The 24,461-nt window shown below is 41.1% G+C and overlaps 2 protein-coding genes across 2 annotated transcripts; one reads left to right on the forward strand and one right to left on the reverse strand.

Annotated features, from left to right (window-relative positions):
* Positions 1 to 303: 303 nt before the first annotated feature.
* Positions 304 to 10,472, reverse strand: tsr1 (TSR1 ribosome maturation factor). Its single transcript, XM_070906145.1, is given in 15 exon segments — positions 304 to 603; positions 692 to 766; positions 883 to 1,023; positions 1,194 to 1,310; positions 2,041 to 2,173; positions 2,301 to 2,411; positions 2,509 to 2,668; positions 2,789 to 2,987; positions 5,477 to 5,635; positions 6,229 to 6,373; positions 7,011 to 7,465; positions 7,584 to 7,718; positions 8,098 to 8,326; positions 8,414 to 8,517; positions 10,355 to 10,472. Coding segments are annotated over 15 exon segments (2,460 nt in total). The 3' UTR covers positions 304 to 424.
* A 2,934-nt stretch (positions 10,473 to 13,406) lies between these two features.
* Positions 13,407 to 24,222, forward strand: taok1a (TAO kinase 1a). The gene is made up of 20 exons (XM_070905248.1): positions 13,407 to 13,538; positions 16,501 to 16,749; positions 17,680 to 17,751; positions 17,860 to 17,961; positions 18,081 to 18,126; positions 18,251 to 18,347; positions 18,457 to 18,570; positions 18,682 to 18,773; positions 19,003 to 19,096; positions 19,209 to 19,290; positions 19,399 to 19,566; positions 19,718 to 19,918; positions 20,052 to 20,180; positions 20,514 to 20,750; positions 20,851 to 20,979; positions 21,106 to 21,309; positions 21,468 to 21,707; positions 22,020 to 22,232; positions 22,385 to 22,567; positions 23,379 to 24,222. Exons 2-20 carry the CDS (start codon positions 16,618 to 16,620, stop codon positions 23,916 to 23,918), a joined length of 3,075 nt encoding a protein of 1,024 aa, XP_070761349.1. The 5' UTR covers positions 13,407 to 13,538; positions 16,501 to 16,617; the 3' UTR covers positions 23,919 to 24,222.
* The last annotated feature ends 239 nt before the right edge of the window (positions 24,223 to 24,461 follow it).

The following is a 24,461-nucleotide window of genomic DNA, read 5'->3' on the forward strand; positions in this document are numbered from 1 at the left end:
AATGGGCTTGATACATGACTAATGTAAAAACTATTATTGACCTGCCAGTTGCTGTGGCAACAGCCCTCATTATTACTCAAGTAGTACTCAACACATACACAGCTATTTGTTCAGTGGTACTCACTCAAATATTTTTGACCTATTACAAACAAAGTGGAGTTGCTCAACAAGTAATGAGGAAGCTTTATGAATACTTATTCATCACTGCCATCTAGTGGCCGGAACAGACTCAGCAGCAAGCTGGAGGCTTCACAGCAAAATGGAACAAGATGGCTCAAGATGAACAACAATTAAACAGGAAAATTAAATGGATCAAAATAGTTTATTTAATACACATTAGACAATGTCATGTGATCATGCTGATGTGTGTATGTCTGTCAATTCATGTCCGGTGTCTTTCTTGCATTGTCATGTTGTCTCTCCACTATTCCATATCCAAGTCGTCCATGTCCACAGTGATCTCTCTCTTGACCCAAGGTAAAGGCAAGGGCACATAGGGGTCATATGTCCAGCGGGGATACACTCTCTTGTACAAATTCATCATGACAGTGTCTTGAGAGCGCAGTTGGTTATCAAGTACACACTTCATGTGACCATGTGTCCCTGAAAAAATAAAATATGGCAGTCAGAATTCACAGGAGATAACAGACATTACTTAAAGAAGCTGAGTTTTGTTTTTAAATGTTCTCACCTAAGGCCTCCTTGATGTGGCCTCTCCGACCCCACTTTGTCCGCAGCTCCACTGGTTTGAACCACATGATATCGTCTGTCACAGAAGGAAACAAAAGGACAGTGAGTCATGTAGCTTAAAGCCACAGAGAAGTCAAACATTACGCAATATTCTGTAGCCAGAGTAAGAAAAGTATGAGAACATCCTCTCACCCCTGTTAAAGAACATGTAACGGACGACCGCAGAGCGCCGGTTAATTTTGAACGGGTGTCCGCTCAGTACTATCCTCTTCAGCATAACACGCTGAGGATCACAACTGAGCAGACTGCCTGTAGCTACCAGGTCCTGGATGCCTAGACAGACACAGTAACATGAACACAAGCACAGAATTAGATCAAGTGGATAATTAAATAAAACAATTAAACAGACAACAGAATGGATGGTCAAAAGTTTAAAATCAAGGCAGCCAGACCACAACTTAAATATACTTATTTTCAAGTACAGACAGGACTTTTCATCTCACCGTCATTCCTTTGTTTGAAGAGCAGGACTCCCGCAGGGGGGAAGGTGATGGGAGCGTACACCGACACCACGGTGGGGGCGTCTGGCCTGAGGAAGCGCTCCATCTTATGCTTGTCAGCTTGAGAAGAGCAGAGCCGAGTTCATCACTCTATAATTCATTTACTAATGTATATCCAGCAGCTACAATCGGTTTCAGACCACTTGCTTCAACAATCGTTCTGATAATATATATTTGAATAGAAGTAACAGCAATCGAATGACAAATAATTGGTTCTGACACTGTCCCAGAACCAGAGACCACTGCCTTCAAAGTGACAGTACACTGTTTTGGATAAGAACATCACTAAATTCCTAGAATACTAAAATCATGTTCATCCTTCCCGGCTTCTTGGGGATGTGGTATCCTATAATCATCAAATGTTTAAGCCAATGCCAGAGTGCATGAACAGTCACAACAGAAAGTGCCACAGCAAAATTCATGCGAGTACTTGATGAGTGTGCAGTGGCTGCCGTTGCTTGTTACTAGTTTTGCCCGAGGCAAGGTGGATTTGAAGAGGAAAGCTCTATTGTATTTGTAATTAGTCAATGACGAGAATTCCCATGTCAAAGTTCACCAAACTTCAACTTTAAGAGAAAGCACTGTCCAAATGCACTTCTCGCATCAGTTCCATTGAAATGAATTGATTTTGGTACAAAATTTAACAGTTATGAATGCTGATGTGAGTGAGCATTAAATATGTAGTAGTTATTTTTTACTAATATATATATTATATTATATGTGGGGGGTTGTAAACATGGTTGTTTCATTAAGAAGAGATTAACATTGGGGACATGTTTGCTCAATCTACCTGAGGTGTGCTGAGAGAAGATCGGAGAGGCCCGGAACCTCCGAAACCCACAGTGGAACACCAGCTCCTCTTTAGATTTGATCGGCTCTGTGTTGCTGGGGTGTCTCCTCACCAAGAGGTGCATCACTGACATCTGTGCACAGAGGGGGGAAAAAATGATGAGGCCAGAAAAGTCAATAACAATAAGACTATACTGTCCGTGTGACTTTGTTTCAAATGGACAATTTCAGGCTTTCGGATGTCAAAACCGTGAATCATACCTTCTGTTCATGGGGCAAGAGAGACACCAGCATCAGGGGTCTGCCTGACTGGACACTCTCCATCACAGAATAAGGCACATCAATGATGTGCAGCGTAACATACCAGCCCACCTGTAACAGAAGGGGCAGCAGAGTCAGTCAAGCAAAGATCAAATCAAAGATCTAATAAAAGTGCATTTACAAATGAAGACAGCCACTGTTTTTTTACCATGGCTCCCTCTTCCTCAGATGCAGCCTCAGCCAGTATGCGGTGGCGAGTGCGTTCAAAGCTCTGGAACTGGAAGATGCGTGAGTAGTTGAGAGGCAAGTTCTCCATGGGGTCCCATGGCGAGGAGCGGAAACTTTTTAGGCCTCTATAGCGCTGGAACCTAGAACACAGAGGACAGCAACGGGATCAAATGAGGCTCAAACTGTATGTTTTCCTACTAACCTAAATCCACAATACTTGCATGTTTATTCCACATCCTACATAAAATAAGCAAACTGACCTGACTCTAGCTGACATATCGAGGGGTGTGTCCACCTCATCAGGAAACATTTCATTGGCTCGAGCCTCACGGTAGCGTTTCAGACCTTCTTCTTCTGCAGCTTCATCCATGTGTTCATCATAGCGCTGATCTGCTCCAGCTCGCTCTGTGGAGCACACCTCTTCCTCCTCCTCCTCCTCCTCTTCTTCTTCTTCTTCTTCTTCTGAGGGACAGTCTGAACCTGGCTCCTGAGCAGAGAGTACACAGTATAATTTTCTAGTACAGTAGCCCTGAGCCTTGTTAATATTAGAGCATTGTACAAGTTAAGAGAAAATATTAAAAGCAGTTAAATGTTAAATGCAACTACCAAAATTGAAAAGTTGGTGGTCCTAAATTAATTTGTGATTGTGAAATAGTTCCTGGTTTAAAAAGGGATCACACTAGAATGAAATGACGTGTGCAAAAATATCCATCTTTACCATATGGTTCATTTTGTTTAGAAGGTTTTAAGATGGCCTACGCGTGGTATGTAACCTCGCAGATAGTTTTGGTTTGACTTGTCCAAGTTGTGATATAAATCCGTCTCTGAGATTTCTGCCACTCTAACACAGTTGATTCAATTTCATTTGAAGTGCTCACCGCCTTGCCTCCAACCCTCCACCCCCTGGAGGCAGACATCTCAAAACTTAGAAAATAAAAACAAAACTATTTGCATCACCAGATACCACTAGAGGCAAGATTTCTTATTTTCTGTTGTGTGAACTTAACTTTACCAGCACTACTAGTGGCTACACCTGTCCAAACTATAAACTACTATAAGCTGCTCCCAAAGAGTTCAGCGTTTAATCCAAATTTGCACATACAACACCAAATCCAGATATACGTAGATGAACAGGTGTCTCTGCTATTCTCTTGCTATTCTGTAGAAGTAATACTGTTGTTGTACTGCCCTGTTACAAAGCAATGTTTATACATACTGGGAACAAGTGCGGTCAAAGAGATTCTAAGTATAGAAATTGTAATTGTAGATTAGCCAAACATAAACAGACTAACCCAGCCACAATAAGAACAGTGTTTTGAGAAGACTTATGTGCATAATAGTATTTGTGTGTATGTGATAAGGAGTTCAAACTTTGGGGATACCTGGTTCGTATAGATTAAAAGTTTGTGCCGTTCCCACTGTGTCTTTCCCGACATTCACTCTTACAATATCTAGAACTTCCATGGCTAATATATTGGTATGAGGAAATGAATCATCAAAGACGACATGCTTTACAGTGCTTCCTCACCTGGCAAATTACAGGCAGAGCCAGACACATGAGGGGAAAGCACTCAGCATGGGGGTGATTCACAACCTTTCCAACATCCCCTCTGCAATAATAATAATCATTATCATTTGAAGTACCCTTTTCCCCATTGTTACCCTCTCCTAAATACGTAGTCCTGTGCGCTAACCTTGACATCAAACACATGCTAATAACAATCACAGATCGTAATGAACCCATTGCATAAGGAGAGAGTTTCCCCCGACTTCTTTTCAAGCAGAGCTGGAAATAAATAAATGGTCGACCCCTCCCTTCGTCCAGACAGGAAGTTCTGTTCACAGGACAGGAAGACAGGAGGATTCTCTCGGGACTTCTGCTCCAAACACTATTGTTGTGGTGAGCAGCCTGGCACTTCAGGCCAGAGACAGACACTGAGAAAACAAACAGTGCCTCTCAGTTACGAGGTGCACTGACCGTGGGTCACGTATGCACCACTCCAGCCCCGGAACCACTGACACTCAAGACTTCACAGCTTACTCCACAGATTACCGTCCTCATCATCCTCCATGAGGTTACTCTGTCGGACTGCAGCCACGCTTGTTGCCATGACCACAAGAAGCAGCTGAAAACAACTAATCTCAAAAAATGTGTGTTCAAGCTTAACTTGTGCTGAAACAATTAATTTTGATTTTATCAGTTAACAATTTTAATAATTGAGTAATATTTTTAGTTATTATAATGCCAAGCGTGTAGACTCACGCTTCTACAAGGTCAAGGTTTGAGCATTCCCTCTAACTCGTATCATTATAAACTGAATGCCTGCCTGGTTTTTCTACATGTTTAGAGAAACAATTTCAACATTTGTCCTTATTTTTGTCTTTACATTCATGGACTAAACAAATGATAAAACTTTAAGTTAGTCGACGTCCTAGAATGAAAAAGTAAAATTTCAACTCAGTATTTGATCCCTAATGTTTTTGGCAGTCTCACACACACACAAAAATTTCAGAAGTCCTTTCCTTCGGTCATCTTTGTACATTCAGCGCAAATGTTTGAGGCTAAAACATCTTTACTTCGTTGTGTGCCACCGGGTGTCACTCTGCATCCGTTTGCGTCTTGTTGTATTTTCATTCTGCCTCTTTAATTCACTTCACATTCGGTCTAATTTCACACACCTCTTTTCAGCTGTTGCTTTTAAAGAAAACTATAGAGATATACAGTGTGCCAAAGAAAAAGATCGATAATCAGGACTACGTTTCCTTCTGTCGTCTGTGTACCTGTGGGAGGCCTGACTAGAGTTTAAGACACCGGCTGTGAATTTTCACGTCCTCCTTTCGAGTCCGACCGAACTCCTTCATTTCCCGTCATCTCTGCACTGTCTGTAATAAAAGGCTTAAAATACTTTCAGTGTGTACCTGAGAGTTATTCTCCTCATCCTCTGCACACATGGCCTCGTCCAACATGTCGTCTTCATCATCATCGTCATCACTGCTTTCGTCATCCAGCTCTCCATTCTCCTCCTCGTCTTCATCAACAATCCACATGGCCTGGTAGTCCGATGTTCCTTTAGGGACCTTCATCACACGTTTGGTCTTCCTGGCCTCTAAACAGCAGAGAGAAACATCAAAGAAATATTTAAAGTCTTATTGTCTTATTGTGGCAGGTTTAATTGTACGATTTGAAAAAATTAACCATATTTTAATCAAGAAGGCATTTTAGACAAGTAGACATGATTTTTTAAGTTGTGTCAGGTATTTGTAGGCAAACGAAATATTGCTATGTACAGTTTTACTTTACTTCTAGCCAACTAAAGGTGACATCACAGCTATGTACAAGTTTTTTTCTGCAACTTGCTGGTTGTGTCTATCAAATCTGTTTTGGAAACATCAAACTTCTGTCCGATTCCCGGTTCCTGATTCCAAGATGTCACATTTGATGCAATATAAAACTGTAATCAAGGGGAATGTGTCAAATGTCAACAACATCCGGCAAAACATTTGTACAAGGTTTCCTTAACACAATTATTTCCGGTTACTTGAAGGGGACCTCTCTCGCTGCGATAAATTGGTGTTAATACAACAGGAGTCAGACTAATCAAATCAGGCGTGAGGCCTCAACCCCTGAACAATACATTATCCTCATCTTACCAGTTGTATCACTTCAAAATGCTTTTATGTGTAAATTCTGTTTCTGCACCTTCAGCTTCCAGCAGCTCTGTTTCTGTTGGCCACGTCTGTTCTCCGTCCATGGGGTCCACCTCAGCCTCTGCGTGCAGACTCTCCCTGACGGATGGGTCTGCTCTCATGAGCACCCGCACTGCAGCCTCATCTTCACCTCCATCCTGTAGGGGACAGATGACCGGGGGTAAATGGGGAAATTCAGCCCAACACTCATGTAGTTTGGCACTTAAATTACTTAACGTTTTTAAGAACAGTGGAGAGGTTTACATTGTTGAATTGTTTTTGCCATCTTCTAGCCAGCCATTCTTTTCATTCATTAAACTATAATATTAAAATCTGATACTTACATTTGCTTGATTAGGTTTATTATAATCAATATCATGACTGCTTTAATTGTTGTACAGGTTAAATGGGAAATGGCAAATGGGCTAAAAGCTGCAAAAATGTTGGAATGGCCCTTTACGGTATAGACTGAAACCCCACACTAAAATAATATTCACATATTTTGTTGGTTATTGTACAGCCCAGTTTTAATTTGTGAATTTGAAGAAATTTCTGTTAAAGCTCAACAGCCAAGAGGCAAATTGGAGCCATTTACAGTGCTTTCATGTTTAAACAAACTCTAGTTTGTTTTTGTGATATATATGCATTTGTCATTTCAGATAGAACTTAGTCTTTATACATAATAAACATAAATAAATACATGTGAGGAAATTCTAGAAAACAGGAGCCTTTTGCATTTTCAATTTTAAGAAATTGTATGAATAAAATCAAAGCAATACGTCTAAAAATACCTACTTGCATGTCAACGTCTCCTCCCTTGCCAGGCTTGGCTGGTCTGGCTGCTGTCAAGTTGAGGGGAAGAGGGTCTGATGGAGCATCAATCTGACTGAGCTGAAAGTCTCCATGTCCACTGATGTGCACCAGTCTGTCAACCCGAAGAGGACGACCACGAACATACCCGGAGACACAGAGCGTGCCCAGGCCAGTGGGTCCACCACATGTCCCCTCAGCAGGGCTGTTGGGTGTAAAAGTGACATGCTGAGCCAAAAGATGGGAACGTCTGGAGCGGAAACCAAGCTTTCTCTGTCTCTGAGTGCCCAGGTGTCTGAGAAGTAGAGTGGCATCCTGCTCTGAATCCAGAGGGAAAAGACGGGCATCAGGAAAACGGATCTCAGTGATCTTTGACAGAGCTCTCCTGGACTCAACCCTCTTCTTCACAGGAAGATCAGACACACCCTGACACACCAGTGCTACATGTGGTGAAGGAAGAAATCAATAAAATTAGAAATTATGTATAAAACCGCAGTCTATCCCAGTGTGGATGGAGGAGTCTAAAAGCTCCGGCAGTGTGTTCAAGTTTGTACCCACCGTGGCTGGGGAGGCCCTGGGCAAAGAGGCAGGAGAGACAGTAGTCTCCGTAGCTGTCCCAACCTTCAGTGGAGTCCAGCACAAACACAAGGCTATCTGCAATCTTTGCCACATCCAGCAGGGAGTGCATGTCAGCTGTCCAAAGAAACCATTAGAGAAGCTTCAGAACACAATGCTTATAACAAATAAGTACAACAGTACAATAGTATATATAATAGTACAACAAAGGCATATAACATTGTACAATCTATAAAAACTATTACATTAGACAGTTTGATTGAATATACCCAACATTTTTATTAAGTGGTAATCACAGAAGATGTGGAAGGGGTTTGTTTTTTATACATTTGTGTGTGTTTTGTATTTATATTTGAAAAACGAATGAGTACATTCATTAAAAAAACATGGTTTAGTCTTATCAATAAGATCTGCAACGTTATTCATGCAAGAGTTAACTACATTTAACTCTTCTTTTTTTTTAAGTAACAACTGTTCCATATCACTCAATACTTACCCGTGCTGTGGTTTAGAAAGGTGAACCTTTGTTTAAAACGAGGCAGAATCATCCCAAAACTGTCACTGATGCCGCAGATGCCCCTCTCCTGATGCACGACACCCCCAGCACCCTCCCCACGTAGAAGTTTGGTAACAGCACCAGCATCGACTGCAGCATGGAGGGACACCACAGCGACCAAATGAGGAGGACCATCCCTGGTGCCAAGACGTCGCTTTTCTGTCAGGACCTAAAAAGACAGGAGACATGGAAACTCTGCAGCACCAACCAGGAATCGAAAGAAGACTATTACATATTACGTGAAATAAAAAAATACCATGTCTTTCTTATTCCTGCGTAGCTGGTTGGCTTTGTGCCTTCTGTCCATCTTCTTTTGCTCCTTCCTCTGTTTTTTGGTAAGGGCTGTCACTGACACTCTCCCTGAAAGACAGGCCAACACAGGGATTTATTACTATGTTGTTCAAGATCCAAAGTGAAGCAGCAAATATATGTGTAGGTGAACCCTTTCAACAGCCGATTTGGATGCTTTATTGAAACCAACCTCATAGTATTTGCACTGCATAAAACACAGATTGCAAACAATTGTCTCACTCTTCACTCTTATATTGTGCAAAACTGCAACTAATAGCTCCTTGAATTTGCTTTTGTGAAACGTTTTTTGGCACATTATTAATGTATGAAGCTATTTAATATAGTACCATTTGCATGCCCAGTTTAGTTTACAACTGTGTTGTAAGACAGCCTTGCAAACAAACAAGCTTGCTGCTTAGAAAAGACCTACTACAATATATTGTAGCGTCACGTTGCTTCAGAATCAGAATCAGAAATACTTTATTGATCTCCAGGGGGAAATTATACAACATACTAAAGCATGCAAGTAAACACAGGTGTTGGTTTTCATACAATCTGCTTGTGTCTATCACTGCAAAGTCATTATAACAAACAGTATCAGTTTTTATAATTTGGACTGCTGCTGAGTTTGAACGCATCCTTCAGGTAAAACATACAATGTAACTATAAGTTGTCAATAAATCTGCAGTAGATATTCTGGAGGCTATTGTTGTTGTAAGTTATGAGTGACGTCTACAGTATCTGTGCTGCTTTATAACATAAATTGGGTGGAAAATGTATCAAAAACACATGTTGAGTCAGTGCAATCGAATGCATACATACAATGACAGGCCTGCAACAAAGGCAGCCTTTATTTTGAGAAGTCGATTTTTTTTCTTAGATTCGTAAAGAAGTATCTATTCAAAGGACAGTTTTTGAGGACATGGTTTGTTTTGTCATTGCTGTAATGGACAGCATTAGAGTGTACAGTGTCCACATTACTTTGTCTCTCAGGAATGTTCATGAATGAAAAGTTATTGACACACGATGTATCACCTCAAAATAAACACATCTCTCAACTAATAACAACAAAAACTGAACATTAGAAGGAATAGTTCATTTTTAGTTAACATAAGAAGCTTGTATAAATTACTAACTTGGAGATGAGGAGATGCGTGGACACTAGTTCAGAGCAGCTTGTCTGACAAGTAGTCATAGACAGACATAAACAGTCATAGATGACTCTCCTTACATTCATCGTATGTCTCTCGGTCCAATGAGATCCTCTGTACAAAGATCTGTAGACTGAAATAATGCTTCTATTTCCAGCATGTAACTCACACCCAACTATGTCAAAAAATATCCCTTTGAGCTACGACTTTGCAATAGCTTCTCAACTGAATATGTGTATGTTGTGTTATGATAGTATTACATGAAATGGTAGTATTCATTGCAGTGGTAATGTACTGCGAGGCTTTTAAATGCACATTTACAGTCTACAATGATGTAATTTTAATCAAGTGCTGATAAAAATAAAAGCATGTAAAAGTAGAACTCTAATAAATATTTTGACACCAACATTTTCTGACAACAAACTCGCTCAGGTTAAGATAGTATGACAACTGCTTTTCTCTCCTGAGTTATCTGAAGCCCTGGTTGGTTTCCTAGTGCTTTAAAATAGGACACCTGGAGAAAGACGTGCACCACCCGTTTAGTTACCAATGCTAAGCAAGGCTTACATTTCAATACATTTCTTACAGCGAAATGTGTAAAAAGACTTGATTTAGATGTACAAAAGTTTCCACTTAACTGATGCCACCCCTAAATTCACCAGAAAACTCAACACGTGTATTTGCAGAGACGTGACCACAGCCACAAGCTAACACAACTCAGCTAACACGTTCATAATTTAGAAAAAAGGCCTTACCTTTGTTTTCTCTCTCAATTTCACCTTTCGTCCGGTGCTTGCCATGTTTGTGGCCTTTATTTTTCTGTTTATATATGCCGGGTCTGTGGCCTTGTTGTTTTTCCCCATTCGCAGCCATTTTTACCATGTGGGAAAGTCAGGCAATTTACTTCCGCACTCGCACCTGCGTCATAAGAGAGGCGTGCCTTCAGACTTTCTTCAAAATAAAAGGCTAGGTTATGATCACGTGAACATTATGTTTGTGGGATAGATTTTCCACATCAATTTGTATGACTTAATACTGCATTATATTACTGTGTTTACGACATACAATTTAAGCATGAGCCAAGGAAAATCAGACCCTAACATATTCTCTATATAAACTACATTAGATTACAATCTTCTATATATAGGATTATGCTACTTTACGAAAGATGTATTCACAGACAAATGTGAATAAATATGATCACAAAAACTATTGTGTATGATGTATGAGCTTTGTATATTTATACAGTTACTCAAACCCACCTCTGAAAAGGTGATTCCACCCTTTCTTTCATCACCCTCTGATATTTCATCTTTCTCATCATTCTATAATGATTCATCCTCTTTCCAATTATCCAGTTGTAGGGTTCACAAGGCACTGTTTAAATAAAAGATACACTGCCTTTTTGATTTGGAAGTAAAAGAGTGAGGAAGGAGATGGAGAAGTAGAGATGGAGGCAAGAGAGGAAAAATAAGGAGCCAAAATTGAGGTTGCAGCTCCTACACCTGTTCATTCAGAGAACAGGTTCCTGTCATAGCAGCATTCTTAAGTTACTGGGTCCCTTTGTTTTGCCCTCATGCAGTATAACTAAGCCTGAGAGCATTCTCTAACATGACAAAATTCACAGACACCACTGCCATGGCTACTACTCCCAATACATCTTAACCCTATTTTTGTAGTAAGGAAGCCTGCTATGTGCAAGCTACATGTCTAGCCAACCACTATCAATTAATTCATTGCTTTCACCAATTTAGAGAAATAATAAGTCTAATTCGCTCATTTCAAAGTTACTGTAAAAGGCAGTTATCTGTCAAACCATACACCCCAGCCTGTCCACTACGTTCTGCTACTCATGACTGTTTGCTGTCCCCGCTCCACAATGGTGGAATGAGCTCCCCATTGACATCAGGACAGCAAAAGCTCTATTCAAATCTCTGTTCAGACATGCTTTCGTCCATGAAAAAAAAAGAAAAATAACTTGTTCTCCATCTTTTATAGTTTCTAGCAGTTTGAAGCAGTTCAGCATATCTGATGAAGCTGATGTACTTGCATGATTCTTGCAGTTTTTGGGTCGTATCCACATGGCTGAATGCAGTTTTTGTAAGTTGCTTTGGATGAAAGCGTCAGCTAAATGAATGTAATGTAATTTAATGTAATCTGACAATAGACTGGGTTTCTGCTCAAAGTAATGTGACACAATAACTTTTGCCCAGCTAAAAATAAAGTGTAATGAATGACCGATCACTGGCTTTATCTTTACCAGCATGGCTGTGTGTTCTGTGTGTCCTGTGTACCTTGTGTACCCTGTGTTACTGACCACCATTGATTTCAGCACTAAAAATGCAGAGTTTCTGGAGATATCTGCAGAATGCTGTGTCCTTGAAGAATACATTTTAGGAGATCTAGAAAGGAGAGAAAAAAGAGGGAATTTAAAAGAGAGGAGAGTATCATGCAATTACATTGTTGGTAGATTAGTAATGTGTCACATCAAACAAGAAATCTTCTTTTACATCCACTTTATTTAACTGTCATCATCATTTATCTTCATTTTCCATTTGAAGTAAATTGCCTGTGCATTTCATTTATAGATTTATAGAATTATTTATAGATTCATAGACTTAGGAGTCCACTTTAAAGTCTTATAAGACCAACCTTTCCTGCTTTCTGTGCAACTCACATGCAGAACCAGTCACATGTGGCACACTCTGAAGAGGAAGCATGTTAAAGTAATGCAGCCTCATCCACTCGCATTTAAGCAGATCCAAAAGCCCTCTAAGAGACAACTTGAGTAGAACTTTGCCATTTCCAACAGCAGAATACTTGCATTTTTACCGGTTAATTCTCTGGTTTGGACCATTAAAGTATTATCCTGTGAATGTGTGTATATGTTTTGAATTTTGTGTTTAGGATGACAGCAAAATGCGCTCATGGACTTCTTTGCCGAGGTAGTGGGGATAAACTGATATCTACAGCACAGCTTATTCACTGCCAGTGAATATGCATTTTCAAATATTTTCATACTCATAAAGGCCTAAAATAATGATTTTGGTAACTTTTATTTTTTGCCAACATTAGGTCAAAAAATCTTCTTGAACAATATGTTTATGAATCACAGTGTTAGATCACTGCTCAAAGAAAATTTGATATTGATTTTTATAATACCCAGAGAATTAATTATCATGTTTTTGATGACCCCTTGAACTTTTCTCTGCTGCCACCATCAAGCCAAAAATGTCCACTTGAACATATGAAATAAATAGCCAACAAAATAACAATATAAAATAATTTAATTGGCAGACTATCAGAAAGTATACTGACCACGTTCATTCTCTCCAGAGGCCAGAGGGGAGAAATATTAATTTTGTACTCTGTGAACAACACTATCAAAATCAATGCCACTTTTCAGGAAAGCATTTATCATTGAAATGTAATTTTTGTAATATCATATAGCCTACCTATTGTCTTTTCAGTCAGAAACATGTAGTAGCCTGGAAAAATATGAGAAGATACTATACCACAAATGAATAAAAAAGTTGAGTATTTACTCTCCTCTATATCATAGACCCAGTGTTTTTTTAATTATGTCTCCGCCTCTGGATGTTTCTGGGTCAGAGAGAGTTTACTGCAACTACACCAGGCAGGGCGGAACTGCTGTTTGCAGTATGTCGAAGGAAGACGGGCAGTCAGGAAGAGTTTACAGCTTAACTAAACAGTAAAACATGCCACTGTGCTAGGTTAAATACCCAGTTTTTCTAACAACCTCGCGGATACTGTCGTGGCTTGTTCCTGGGGTGTTTTGGAGGTGTTTGAACTTCCCTCACATTCTCCCCAACGTATTTTCACGAAGGGAGGCGGCGGTGGAGCTCTCGGCACGGCAGCCATCTTTGGACCTGCCTGGGAGTGGGATTCGACTATTCTGGCACCCCAGTTACTTCGAGGGTGGGGATTTTAACCTATAATAATACACAAATCTGTATGTTATATTCGACTGACAGCGTTAAGAACAACAAGGATTTGGTGTACGAAATTACCGCACCGGGGATGAAACAGGAAGAACACTTTTATAATCCCAAACTGTTTTGAAATACACGACATTCTCTCCAGTGCTGAAACCTGGCCTGTCAGGAGAGGGTGAGTTTCGGCTAACTGGCTAAGCTAACTTAGCAAACATCACATAGGTTAGCTTGCTCATTTAGCAATTTCTGGGAAATTACTCTTAAAGTTGGTTTAATTCCACATCGTGCATGTAGTTACTAAACTGTTCACGTAGTAAACACGCCGCGAATATTGCTTGGATTGTTTGATCATATGACACGTAACTTAGCTTAGCTGACGTTAAGTTTGGTGTGTAGCTAACATTACAGTCAACGTTGGCTAGTTGGGAGCTCCTGAAACCTCTGATATGTTTGCGCACGCTTGAAAGTGTTGTTTGGTTTTTACGTCTCGGACTTTGTTAGTTTGACCTACTTGTGTGACAGCTGAAGCAGCTATTGGAAAGTGACAACTTTGGGAAAATCCCTCTAAGTGCTCTCTCTAATTCCACTTGTGTTGCAACTCCAGTGAGGTATTACCTAGCCACAGGTAACTTAGGATATAACGCAGTCGGTTATGCGTTAAGGCAAACATTGGTCATTTAATAGTGGTCTACATTTTTCAGAGCAATAACATTAATGGTGTCTACTTATCCCCACAGACAAACCGATTAGGCCCATTACCCGTGTAATGTACTGTACTGTACTGTAATGTAGGTCTGTACATAAACATGGCTAAAAGATTATAGTCTTTGGGTTTTGTTTTTTGACATGGGTGGCAAAGACACAGGAAACACTGGTGGTTGGTACTGTGTGATTATGTGTTTTTGTGCCAAAAGGAAATGACTTAACTGACCGACATTACTTGCTTGAAATTGGTACTGATTTCTAAAAAGTGGTGGCAGCATTTTGTAAAGATAAATGATCTGTATGATATGAAAGCTTTAAAAACCTCCTTTCACTGTGTCTGAAATTGCAGTTCACATCTGAAAGCATGCCATATCTGTTAAGTCAAGACAGACAGATAATCACTAGTCAACATGCTCACCAGGGCCCCTTCCTACCTCCCTATAGCTGTGCGAACAGGAAATGCTGAGAAATGCAGCGGGGTGAGGACATACATTGGGAATTCCAGCCCTCCAGCTTTGTTGTCCTGTCCTGCTGCATTCTTGTGCATGTGTGTGTGCTAGTTGGAACGCAAGGGTGTTTTATGAAGGTATCAGTTATCATCACTCACTTTTGTGCTCACGTGTCCACAGTTGAAAATGCCATCATGAGATATGACAACACGGCTCATTCATGAGCAACAATGTAGTAAAGGACAATGGCAATAAAGAGGCACAGTCTCACATGGTAATGAGGCTTTATTTCAGGGCCGTGGCTGCATCTGTGTGGAATAGTGAGTTGTTCAGTGTTGTTGTGAGACAAAAGATGTCTGCTTGAACTGGGGGCTGTTTCTCCCAGGCTGGGAAAGAAGTCTTGTGACTGTAGCGTCAGCTCTGCATCTGTTTGCAGCTGATCATCTGAGCCGCATGGACTCAGTAAACTTTCCTCTGTGATCTTTTACAGTCTACATCTGTATTACAGCAGTACAGCTGTATAACAAACTATTTAATAGGCTGCAAATAGTTCAAAGTTTTAACCTGACAGTGGTGTTGTGGACCTATGCTATATTCTGTTCATTTTTGTAATTTTAAAGGGTGAGTTCATCTAAAATAAAAAAAAACAAATGAAAGTTTTTTTACATGAGGTAAGGTTAATCCACACACCCTGTGGATATTTTCAGATGTTTTTTTAACATTCAGAAGAAAACAGTTCACAGTGACTGCTGTTTCCGGTAAGGTTGATGGATGGACATTATTTTTGGAAAGGCTGCTTTTTAAGTTTTTCAAATGTAATTTTTCAGCATGGTGAGCACCACAAACAACTTATTTATCTGCATTGTGTTGGAATGTTGCAGATGTGGATATCTCAAAACTAGAAACCACTAGAGATGATTGGGAATAGGTGTTTTTTGTTTTTATTTTGGTCACCTGACCCTTCCCTCACTTCGAGGAAGGTTATATGGACAATGTCAGGTATGTTTCACAACGTCGGTTTACCAAGTACTTACAGGTTTAACAAGTAGTCCCATCACTGGAATGCTTTGTTTCAGTCCAGGCGTCTGTCTCACAGTGAAGCAGTGTGATGTCACCTCGGCTTCTTTGTTCGAGCTGAATCCTCCTCACATCTGTCTGCATACCAGTCACTGAAGGTGTGAGGGGAGGTTGTCAGGACACAGCCCACTGATTTCCTTACTGTAGGTGCTGTTACTATGGAAACAGGAGACTTATCTCTTGCTACCTCAAGATTTCCGACTGGCCATTCCCCACATTTGCACCTGACATCATGGTTCGGTTCATGTTTTGCGTAGCCTTCTCTTGCTTAGGTTAATAGGCTCTGCTGCAGCACGTATGGACAGTCAGAGAGCTGTGATTTTAAGACGGGTGTTTCACTTACCTATTGTTTAACATTGCCTCTCACTGTAACATATAGCATTATTGATATTGTTGCATAACATTACCAGTGTAAAGGAACATATTAATAAGGTATAGGTAATATGTGAATCTTACCCCAAAACATCCAAATAAACTTCTCAAACCACTCTGGGAGCATTTTGTAAAGATAAATTATCTGTATGACATGAAAGCTTTAAAAACCTCCTTTCACTGTCTGAAAGCATGCCATTTCTGTCCTCTGCTCTCTATTCAGTATTAACAATGAAGCCCTGTAATTTATACAGGGGGCACATGAAGACATTAAGTTATATTACTCTGCTGCTGTTGTGTTTTTGTCAGTGTACTTATTCTTGTTTTTTATTGTACTTTTAGCTCTGAACACATATGAGACCACTGTCCTGCAGATGAGCCATCGGTGGGGGCTTTCAAGTCGCTGTCGCAGACCCAGATAGTTCCTGGCGGCAGCGGCATTGCCCCCCACTCCCCAGTATGCCCAACAGTAGTCGGGCGGGGAGCCTGAAGGACCCCGAAATTGCTGATCTCTTCTTCAAGGAGGATCCAGAAAAGCTCTACGCAGATCTGCGTGAGATTGGACATGGCAGCTTTGGTGCTGTATATTTTGTGAGTATTTCATAATATAAGGTTATGGTCCTGCAATCAGAACTACACCCAACAAAATGCAGCCTCTTCATTCATTTCAGTGTGGCCAATGTGTTGGCATATAGGGACACATAGGGGTTGATCAGAAAAATAAAGGGTTGTCAGGGCAGAAAAGGTTAAGCCTTTTTAATCAAATCCATTCAACGACATTTCTGGTATATCACTGTGTAACATGAATGGTGTAATTCAGTTAAATTCCCCAAGATCATTGTTACGGAGGATAAGATTAATAAATAAATAAAATCCTGTCTCAGAGTACTATAAACTGCAGTATGAATGTGTTTCAGCCTGTCAAGTCTATTCAAAGTAGGGTTGAAGATCGGGGCTTTGTAGCCTTGAAGGTCACTGGGATGATATCGATAAATCATTCTGTTTTTTGTCAGTGTTCAACTATTGGAGAGCATAGTTCTATGAACCACACAGGCCTTTAGATCCTTTTAACGACACTGTTTTAGCACTATATTTTTGTCTCAGTATCTCTGAAAATTTTATATTTTGGGGGTGACTTGGTGCTTTATTTGGTTATGTAGTCTCTGTAATGTATGTATTATACCCAAGAATAAAACAGCAGCCTTCATTGCTTAAATCAGTCAACTTACAGAGAATTGTATCATAAGACCCAATTACTCTGAATTATAATGTGGATCATGGCGATCATGGAGTCTCTAATACACATTGGTTGAAGCAATGAGGTCACGTACATTGTTGATTTAATAATGCAAAAAGCTTTACAGACAAAATGAATAATCATAGGTATCTCAAAATATAAAAGAAATGGTATTTGTACTGTAGCCCATGTAGCCCAAGTCATTAAACTAAAACTTAAATCATTGGTAAAGTTATGGAGTGAAAGTGACAATCACACCAATAAGTAATGTGCTTCTCATTCAGGCACGGGATGTGCGGACAAATGAGGTGGTTGCCATCAAGAAGATGTCTTATAGTGGGAAGCAGTCCAGTGAGGTATGGTAGCTTTCATTAACCTATATCATGTTAATGGACAATTGTTACCACATTTACTCATGAATGTTGTTTGTTGTTATAGTCCTCTGATTTTTCTTATTTCCACAGAAATGGCAAGACATAATCAAGGAGGTTAAATTCCTGCAGAGAATACAACACCCAAACAGCATAGAGTACAAAGGATGTTACCTGCGAGAGCACACTGCCTGGGTAAGCTTCTACATGAGACTGTCAGTGGTGATGATACTGTATGACTAACATGTATTACCCACTGATTAATAAAGTGGGGAAAAAAATTCACACACACAGCACTCTTTATTTCATTGCAGCTGGTAATGGAGTATTGTCTAGGCTCTGCTTCAGACTTGTTAGAAGGTGAGTTGAAAACCTTTGAACTTGCATGACTACTAGAAGATCAGGTAGTCTACTCCCTTTTCAAGTTTATCCCTGTCACTTTTTTCTTGATTTACATCGCTGTTGGTGAATGTATCCCTTCCAGTTCACAAGAAACCTCTGCAAGAAGTTGAAATAGCTGCAATTACCCATGGTGCTCTTCAAGGGTTGGCTTATCTTCACTCCCACAACATGATTCACCGGTGAGTGTTTCAAGTGTTCGGGAGCATGCTGGGCACCAAGTGCTTATGCCCTCAGGCCTTCTGTTAGTCTGTGTGGAGCTGTAATCATTTCCTCTTATGCGTTTGACAGAGATATCAAGGCAGGAAATGTCTTGCTGACGGAGCCAGGGCAGGTAAAACTAGCAGATTTTGGTTCTGCCTCCATCGCCTGTCCTGCCAACTCCTTTGTTGGGACTCCATATTGGTACGTTACAAAACATGTATACTAATGGTTTCTCTTCGAGGACTGTTGCAGACTTTTCATTAAATCACCATTTACATGTTTTTATTGTGCCGAATGTGTTTGTTTTCTCAGGATGGCCCCAGAAGTAATTTTAGCTATGGATGAGGGACAGTATGATGGAAAAGTGGACATTTGGTCTTTGGGAATAACCTGCATTGAATTAGGTATGGTCACTGTTCTATATGGCCTGATTCACACCTAACATTTAGACCTAATTTGTTGCATTGTTTACATTCATCTCTTTTTACACTTTAACAAACATCTCATACCCAGCAATAATTTTGCTCACTTAGTCAGGCTGTAACTGAATAATAATGCCTTTTCTTCCTCTCATAATTTCATTTGTCTTCACGACATCTGACTCCTTGGTGTAACCTGCTACTTGGTTTGTAGCTGAGAGGAAGCCTCCACTGTTCAACATGAATGCAATGAGTGCCTTATACCATATAGCACAGAATGAGAGCCCCACGCTGCATTCTAGTGAATGGTGAGTTTAGAATTGAATATATAAGAGCTGGTATAATGTTTATTTAACAAACTCAGTCCATGAAATAACTACAACTCTATCCTTTTTCCACATTTCCATCTCTCAACTTTAGGACGGATTATTTCCGAAACTTTGTAGATTCTTGCCTTCAGAAATTTCCCCAGGATAGGCCGAACTCAGAGGAGCTCTTGAAGGTAAGAATTAAAAAATGTGTACATTTTTATGCTTTAAGGTTAATCCCTATAACCACATCAGAATTCAGGATTTTAATGCAAGAGGTCCGTTCTGTGTTCTTCCTCCAGCATGCATTTGTCCAACGTGAGCGACCAGAATCGGTTCTAATAGACCTGATAAATCGGACTAAGGATGCAGTGCGGGAGCTGGACAATCTGCAGTATCGTAAAATGAAGAAGATCTTGTTTCAGGAAGCCCACAATGGCCCCACAACTGAGGCACAAGATGAAGAGGAGGTCTGTCATGTGACTGTTTAGATTTCTGCTAGCTTGCATCTCTCTCTTCTCCAATTTAGCGAGGTTGTATTTGATAGTATTGTGTCATCCTATGTTATTAGAGAGTGTTGTTGTAACCTTGTTACTATCTGCCGTGTGTGTGTATTTTCAGGAGCCAGAACACAGTGTGGGTAGGACGGGGACAGTGAACAGCGTGGGGAGCAACCAATCCATACCCAGTATGTCAATCAGTGCCAGTTCCCAGAGCAGCTCTGTCAACAGTCTAACAGATGCGGGTGATGACAAGAGTGAGGTGGACATGGAGGGAGACCACACAGTTATGTCCAACAGTTCTGTGATACACCTCAAACCAGTAAGAATTTCACATTCCAGTAATTCATTATTATTACATGAGTCTTAAATACAAGATAAGTCGTACATGTGGTTGCTTTGCAGTGTCTTGTTCTGCTCTGTACATCTTCTGTGCATGTTTGCCTACCTTTCAGGAGGAAGAGACATATAATGAAGAGTCAGAACCTCACACCCGGCCGACTGAGCCACAGTCCCCGCCTGCACACACTCCACGGCCGAGACGAAACCGCGAACACTTTGCTACTATACGCACAGCCTCAGTGGTAATGACATGATTATTGTATTTGCAGATCCAGTAAGAAGTTGGCTAAAGTAACCGCTTGATAACTAGAATAACTGCTTGGATACCTGCTGGAAAGTTTCCTCATCCATGGGTTGTTCAAAGGCAAAAATGTTTGAATGGTTTTGTTTTTAAGGCTAGAAAGTAGTCATTTTGTATGTAATCAAAAAATAATTGTCCATCTTCCCCATATTGTCTTATATCTCACTTTTATGATGCATACGGTAGCCTCACATATTCTGTATATTGATTTCTCAAAAACTAGTTAATTCCACTCACTACAATATAAAGAGAATGTGTGTCTTGTGTTTGCCAGCTCACTCGCCAAATTAAGGAGCATGAGCAGGATTCTGAGTTAAGGGAGCAGATATTGGGCTACAAGCGCATGAGGCGGCAGCACCAGAAACAGCTGATGGCTCTGGAAAACAAGCTGAAGGCTGAGATGGATGAGCACAGACTCCGCCTGGACAAGGAGTTGGAGAACCAGAGGAATAGCTTCGCCCAGGAGATGGAGAAACTGATCAAAAAGCACCAGGCGTCCATGGAGAAAGATGTATGCTTTCAACTCATTAATGTGTTCTCTTGAGATTTACGAAACACTGGCTTTTGTTTTATCTAGAGCAAACTGATTATGATGTACATTTTTCCACTAGGCAAAAACCTTTAGCAATGATGAAAAGAAGTTCCAACAACATATTCAGAGTCAGCAGAAGAAAGAGCTCAACAGCTTCCTGGAATCCCAGAAACGGGAGTACAAACTTCGCAAGGAACAACTCAAAGAGGTAGGGGGATCCAGGCCTTCCTGCCCCATACGATAGTCTCCAAAACTTTGCTTTTCAGTTTGCTAACTATCATCAGTACGACTAAGTGGGTTCTACTAGTGACCTGCAATCTTTTTTTCTGTTTAGGAGTTGAATGAAAATCAGTCAACACCCAAGAAAGAAAAGCAGGAGTGGTTGTCGAAGCAGAAGGAGAACTTCCAACATTTCCAAGCAGAGGAAGAGGCCAACTTACAGCGCAGACAGAGGCAGTATCTGGAGCTGGAGTGCCGCAGGTTCAAACGGAGGATCTTGATTGCTCGTCACAATATTGAACAGGACTTAGTGCGTGAGGTCAGGACTCTGTCTCCTACATTGTACTGCTGTGTCTCAAATGTTATAAATATTGATCAATGAATTAACACACTAAAAAATTTAGTTATCATTGGTGCTGATGACATGACGATCTGATCTCTTTGTTGTTTGTCTCACCTGTCTGTGCACATAATTAGGAGCTAAACAAGCGTCAGACCCAGAAGGACTTGGAGCATGCCATGCTTCTCCGGCACCATGAGTCCATGCAAGAGCTGGAGTTCCGCCAGCTCAATACCATCCAAAAGACGAGGGCTGAGCTGATCCGCCTGCAGCACCAGACAGAGCTCACCAATCAGCAGGAGTACAACAAGAGGAGGGAGAGGGAACTTCGACGCAAACATGTTATGGAGGTTCGCCAGCAACCCAAGAGCCTCAAGGTGAGAGCTCAAGCCTGTGAGCATGCATGTGCATTGAATATTCGATAGAGACTGTCATTTCATTATAATAAAATTCTGCTCTAGGCACTTGTAGGATCTGTCAAATATGCAATTCACTATTTGACAGGCAGACCTATTTTGCATCTTTTAAAATAGAATTAAAAATAGAAGCTTGCTCGTGTTTCTTATTCATGTAATGCCTGGTTTTCCAGTTCTACTAATGTCGATAATACGGTTCTGTTTCTCTGTTGTTCAATGCTTGCTTTTAAATGTTAAGAAATACAAAATGTAATACTTTTCTCTGCAACATAGTCCAAAGAGCTACAGATCAAGAAGCAGTTCCAGGACACGTGTAAGATCCAGACCAGGCAGTACAAAGCACTGAGGAACCATCTGTTGGAGACCACACCAAAGTCAGAGCACAAGGCTGTCCTTAAACGGCTGAAGCAGGAGCAGCACCGCAAACTTGCCATCTTGGCAGAGCAGTATGACCACTCCATCAATGAGATGCTTTCTACTCAGGCGGTGAGTCTTGCAATGCAAGGAATGTAGAATCCTGAAGTTGTGAGGTCAGACCATGATGTTGCCACCTTTTTAGAGGATGTGTCCAGATCAGTTATGGTTGTGTGTGTATTTTATGTGTTGGATCCTGATCCGGATCTTCTCTCTGTCCTTAGCTACGTCTGGATGAGACTCAGGAGGCTCAGTGCCAAGCCCTACGAATGCAGCTACAGCAGGAGCTGGAGCTTCTCAACGCCTACCAGAGCAAGATCAAGATGCAGACAGATGCCCAGCACGAACGCGAGAGGAAGGACCTGGAGCAGAGGGTGTCACTCCGAAGGGCCCTGCTGGAACAGAAGGTTGTCCTCTATAAAATATTCTCATGAGTTACATTGGTCTGACTCCATGGTTATTGGCAAGATTTGAATTTTAACTTCAAATTTAAAGCCCAGCACACTCGCACAGGTTTCCAGTTATTCTGGTTTATTAAACCCACTTCGGTTGAAGGTGGGTGAAGCCATCCTGGGATATACACCAGGTCAGCGGACTCCATGTACCAATAAATATGATATACATGAAAAACAGGTGCAACAAAAAGAACAGGAGAGTAAGGGAGATTTCAATCAAGCAGTGTGTACACGTCAACTCAGTCCTGGACAGGTTTATTAGGTTAAATAAGTGAACACACCTGTGGATGTGTACCATGGGTGTGTTGGGCCTTTCAGAGTAACTGAACAATACGTTTTTTTCACAGCAGACATTTTGACTTACAGTAGTTAAAGCACAGGTGTTACTAATAACATTAACGATGGCTCTGCATGCACAATACCAGGACACTGAAACTGAAACAGCTAAATTGGATCCAGCCATCATTCATTATATTATTTACTCTGTGCTTTTCCTTAATAGAGTTAATAGATTTATGGTGGATGGGAAAAAATCATCTCGTCCATTTAGGAAACAATTTTGCAAATAGCACCGTCATGTCAACCCTAAGGCAGAAAAAACTTCCCTTCTTTTCCAAAAATCCATTATGTTAATGATTTCTATAACTAGTTATGCACTGTGGATGGATGGATGCCAGTCGAACACAGTGCAGTTAAGCGTATCTGCTAACTGTGAAGCACATATATGAACATCATTTACTCATTTTTTTTCATTTTTTTGTAGATTGAGGAGGAGATGATGTCCTTGCAGAATGAACGCTTGGAGCGAATCCGGAGCCTGCTGGAACGTCAAGCCCGAGAAGTTGAGGCCTTTGACTCTGAGAGTATGCGCCTGGGCTTCAGCAACATGGTGCTATCAAACGTCTCCCCAGAGGGCCTCAGCAATAGCTTTCCCGGGGCTTCAGGAAGTTGGAGTCACCATCAGCAGCAGCACCCATCTGGGAGCGCTCAAGGGCCACACTGGGGCAGTGGCGGTCTGGGCGCAGGATCAAGTCACCAAGGCAGCCATCACCACTATCACTCCAGTCCCGGAGGGGCACCTATGCAGCAAGGCTGGGGGCAGGGCATGCAGGGAGGTGGGGGTCCACCACCGTGGGGCCACCCATCAGCAGGAGCTCTGGTCTCCCGCAGCAGTGGAGGTGTACAGAACAGCCCCCAAGCAATGGGGAGGACATCCTCAGGAGGGCGCAGTGAGCAGGCCATGAGCAGGAGTACCAGTGTCACCTCTCAAATATCTAACGGGTCACACCTCTCCTACACATAGATGTCAGCCCTGGAGTCAGAGCTTGAGCGTGGAGATGTAGAATCCAACAATCACAGCAGGACAGAGTATTGGCCGAGCTCTGCCGCTCTGTCTCTCTCTGTGACACTACCCCTCCGTTTCTCCAGTGTACAGATGTGGATGTGTGATGAAATAAATGTTGCTCAGGTCAAAAGGGCTGGAAGAGACGCAGCCCGTCCTCACGGCAGTTTATCGGCACACATACAGATCCTTAAATTTATGTTACATAAGCAATTTGAGTGTCAACACATAATACTCCCTTTTTTGTTTTTATTTACAGCTCTCTCCTACGGGATTTTTTAAATATATGTTTTGTGCTATTCACAGCCATTGCTCTCATTTTGCACATGAAACACTGTTAAAAAAAAGCCTTTGACACGTGTTAACTATGTCCTTTAGAAATGTGGTATCAAAAAATCACAGTAAACAGATTTTATTTAGCACGCCCCTCCTTCACTCTCCCAATTCATATTCAGCGAAACACTGGTCGATTATTAGCTGGTGGCTAGAAATGCAGCAGACCTA

This window comes from Enoplosus armatus, chromosome 5 (genome assembly GCF_043641665.1).
Source record: "Enoplosus armatus isolate fEnoArm2 chromosome 5, fEnoArm2.hap1, whole genome shotgun sequence".
NCBI classification, from domain to species: Eukaryota; Metazoa; Chordata; class Actinopteri; order Centrarchiformes; family Enoplosidae; genus Enoplosus; species Enoplosus armatus.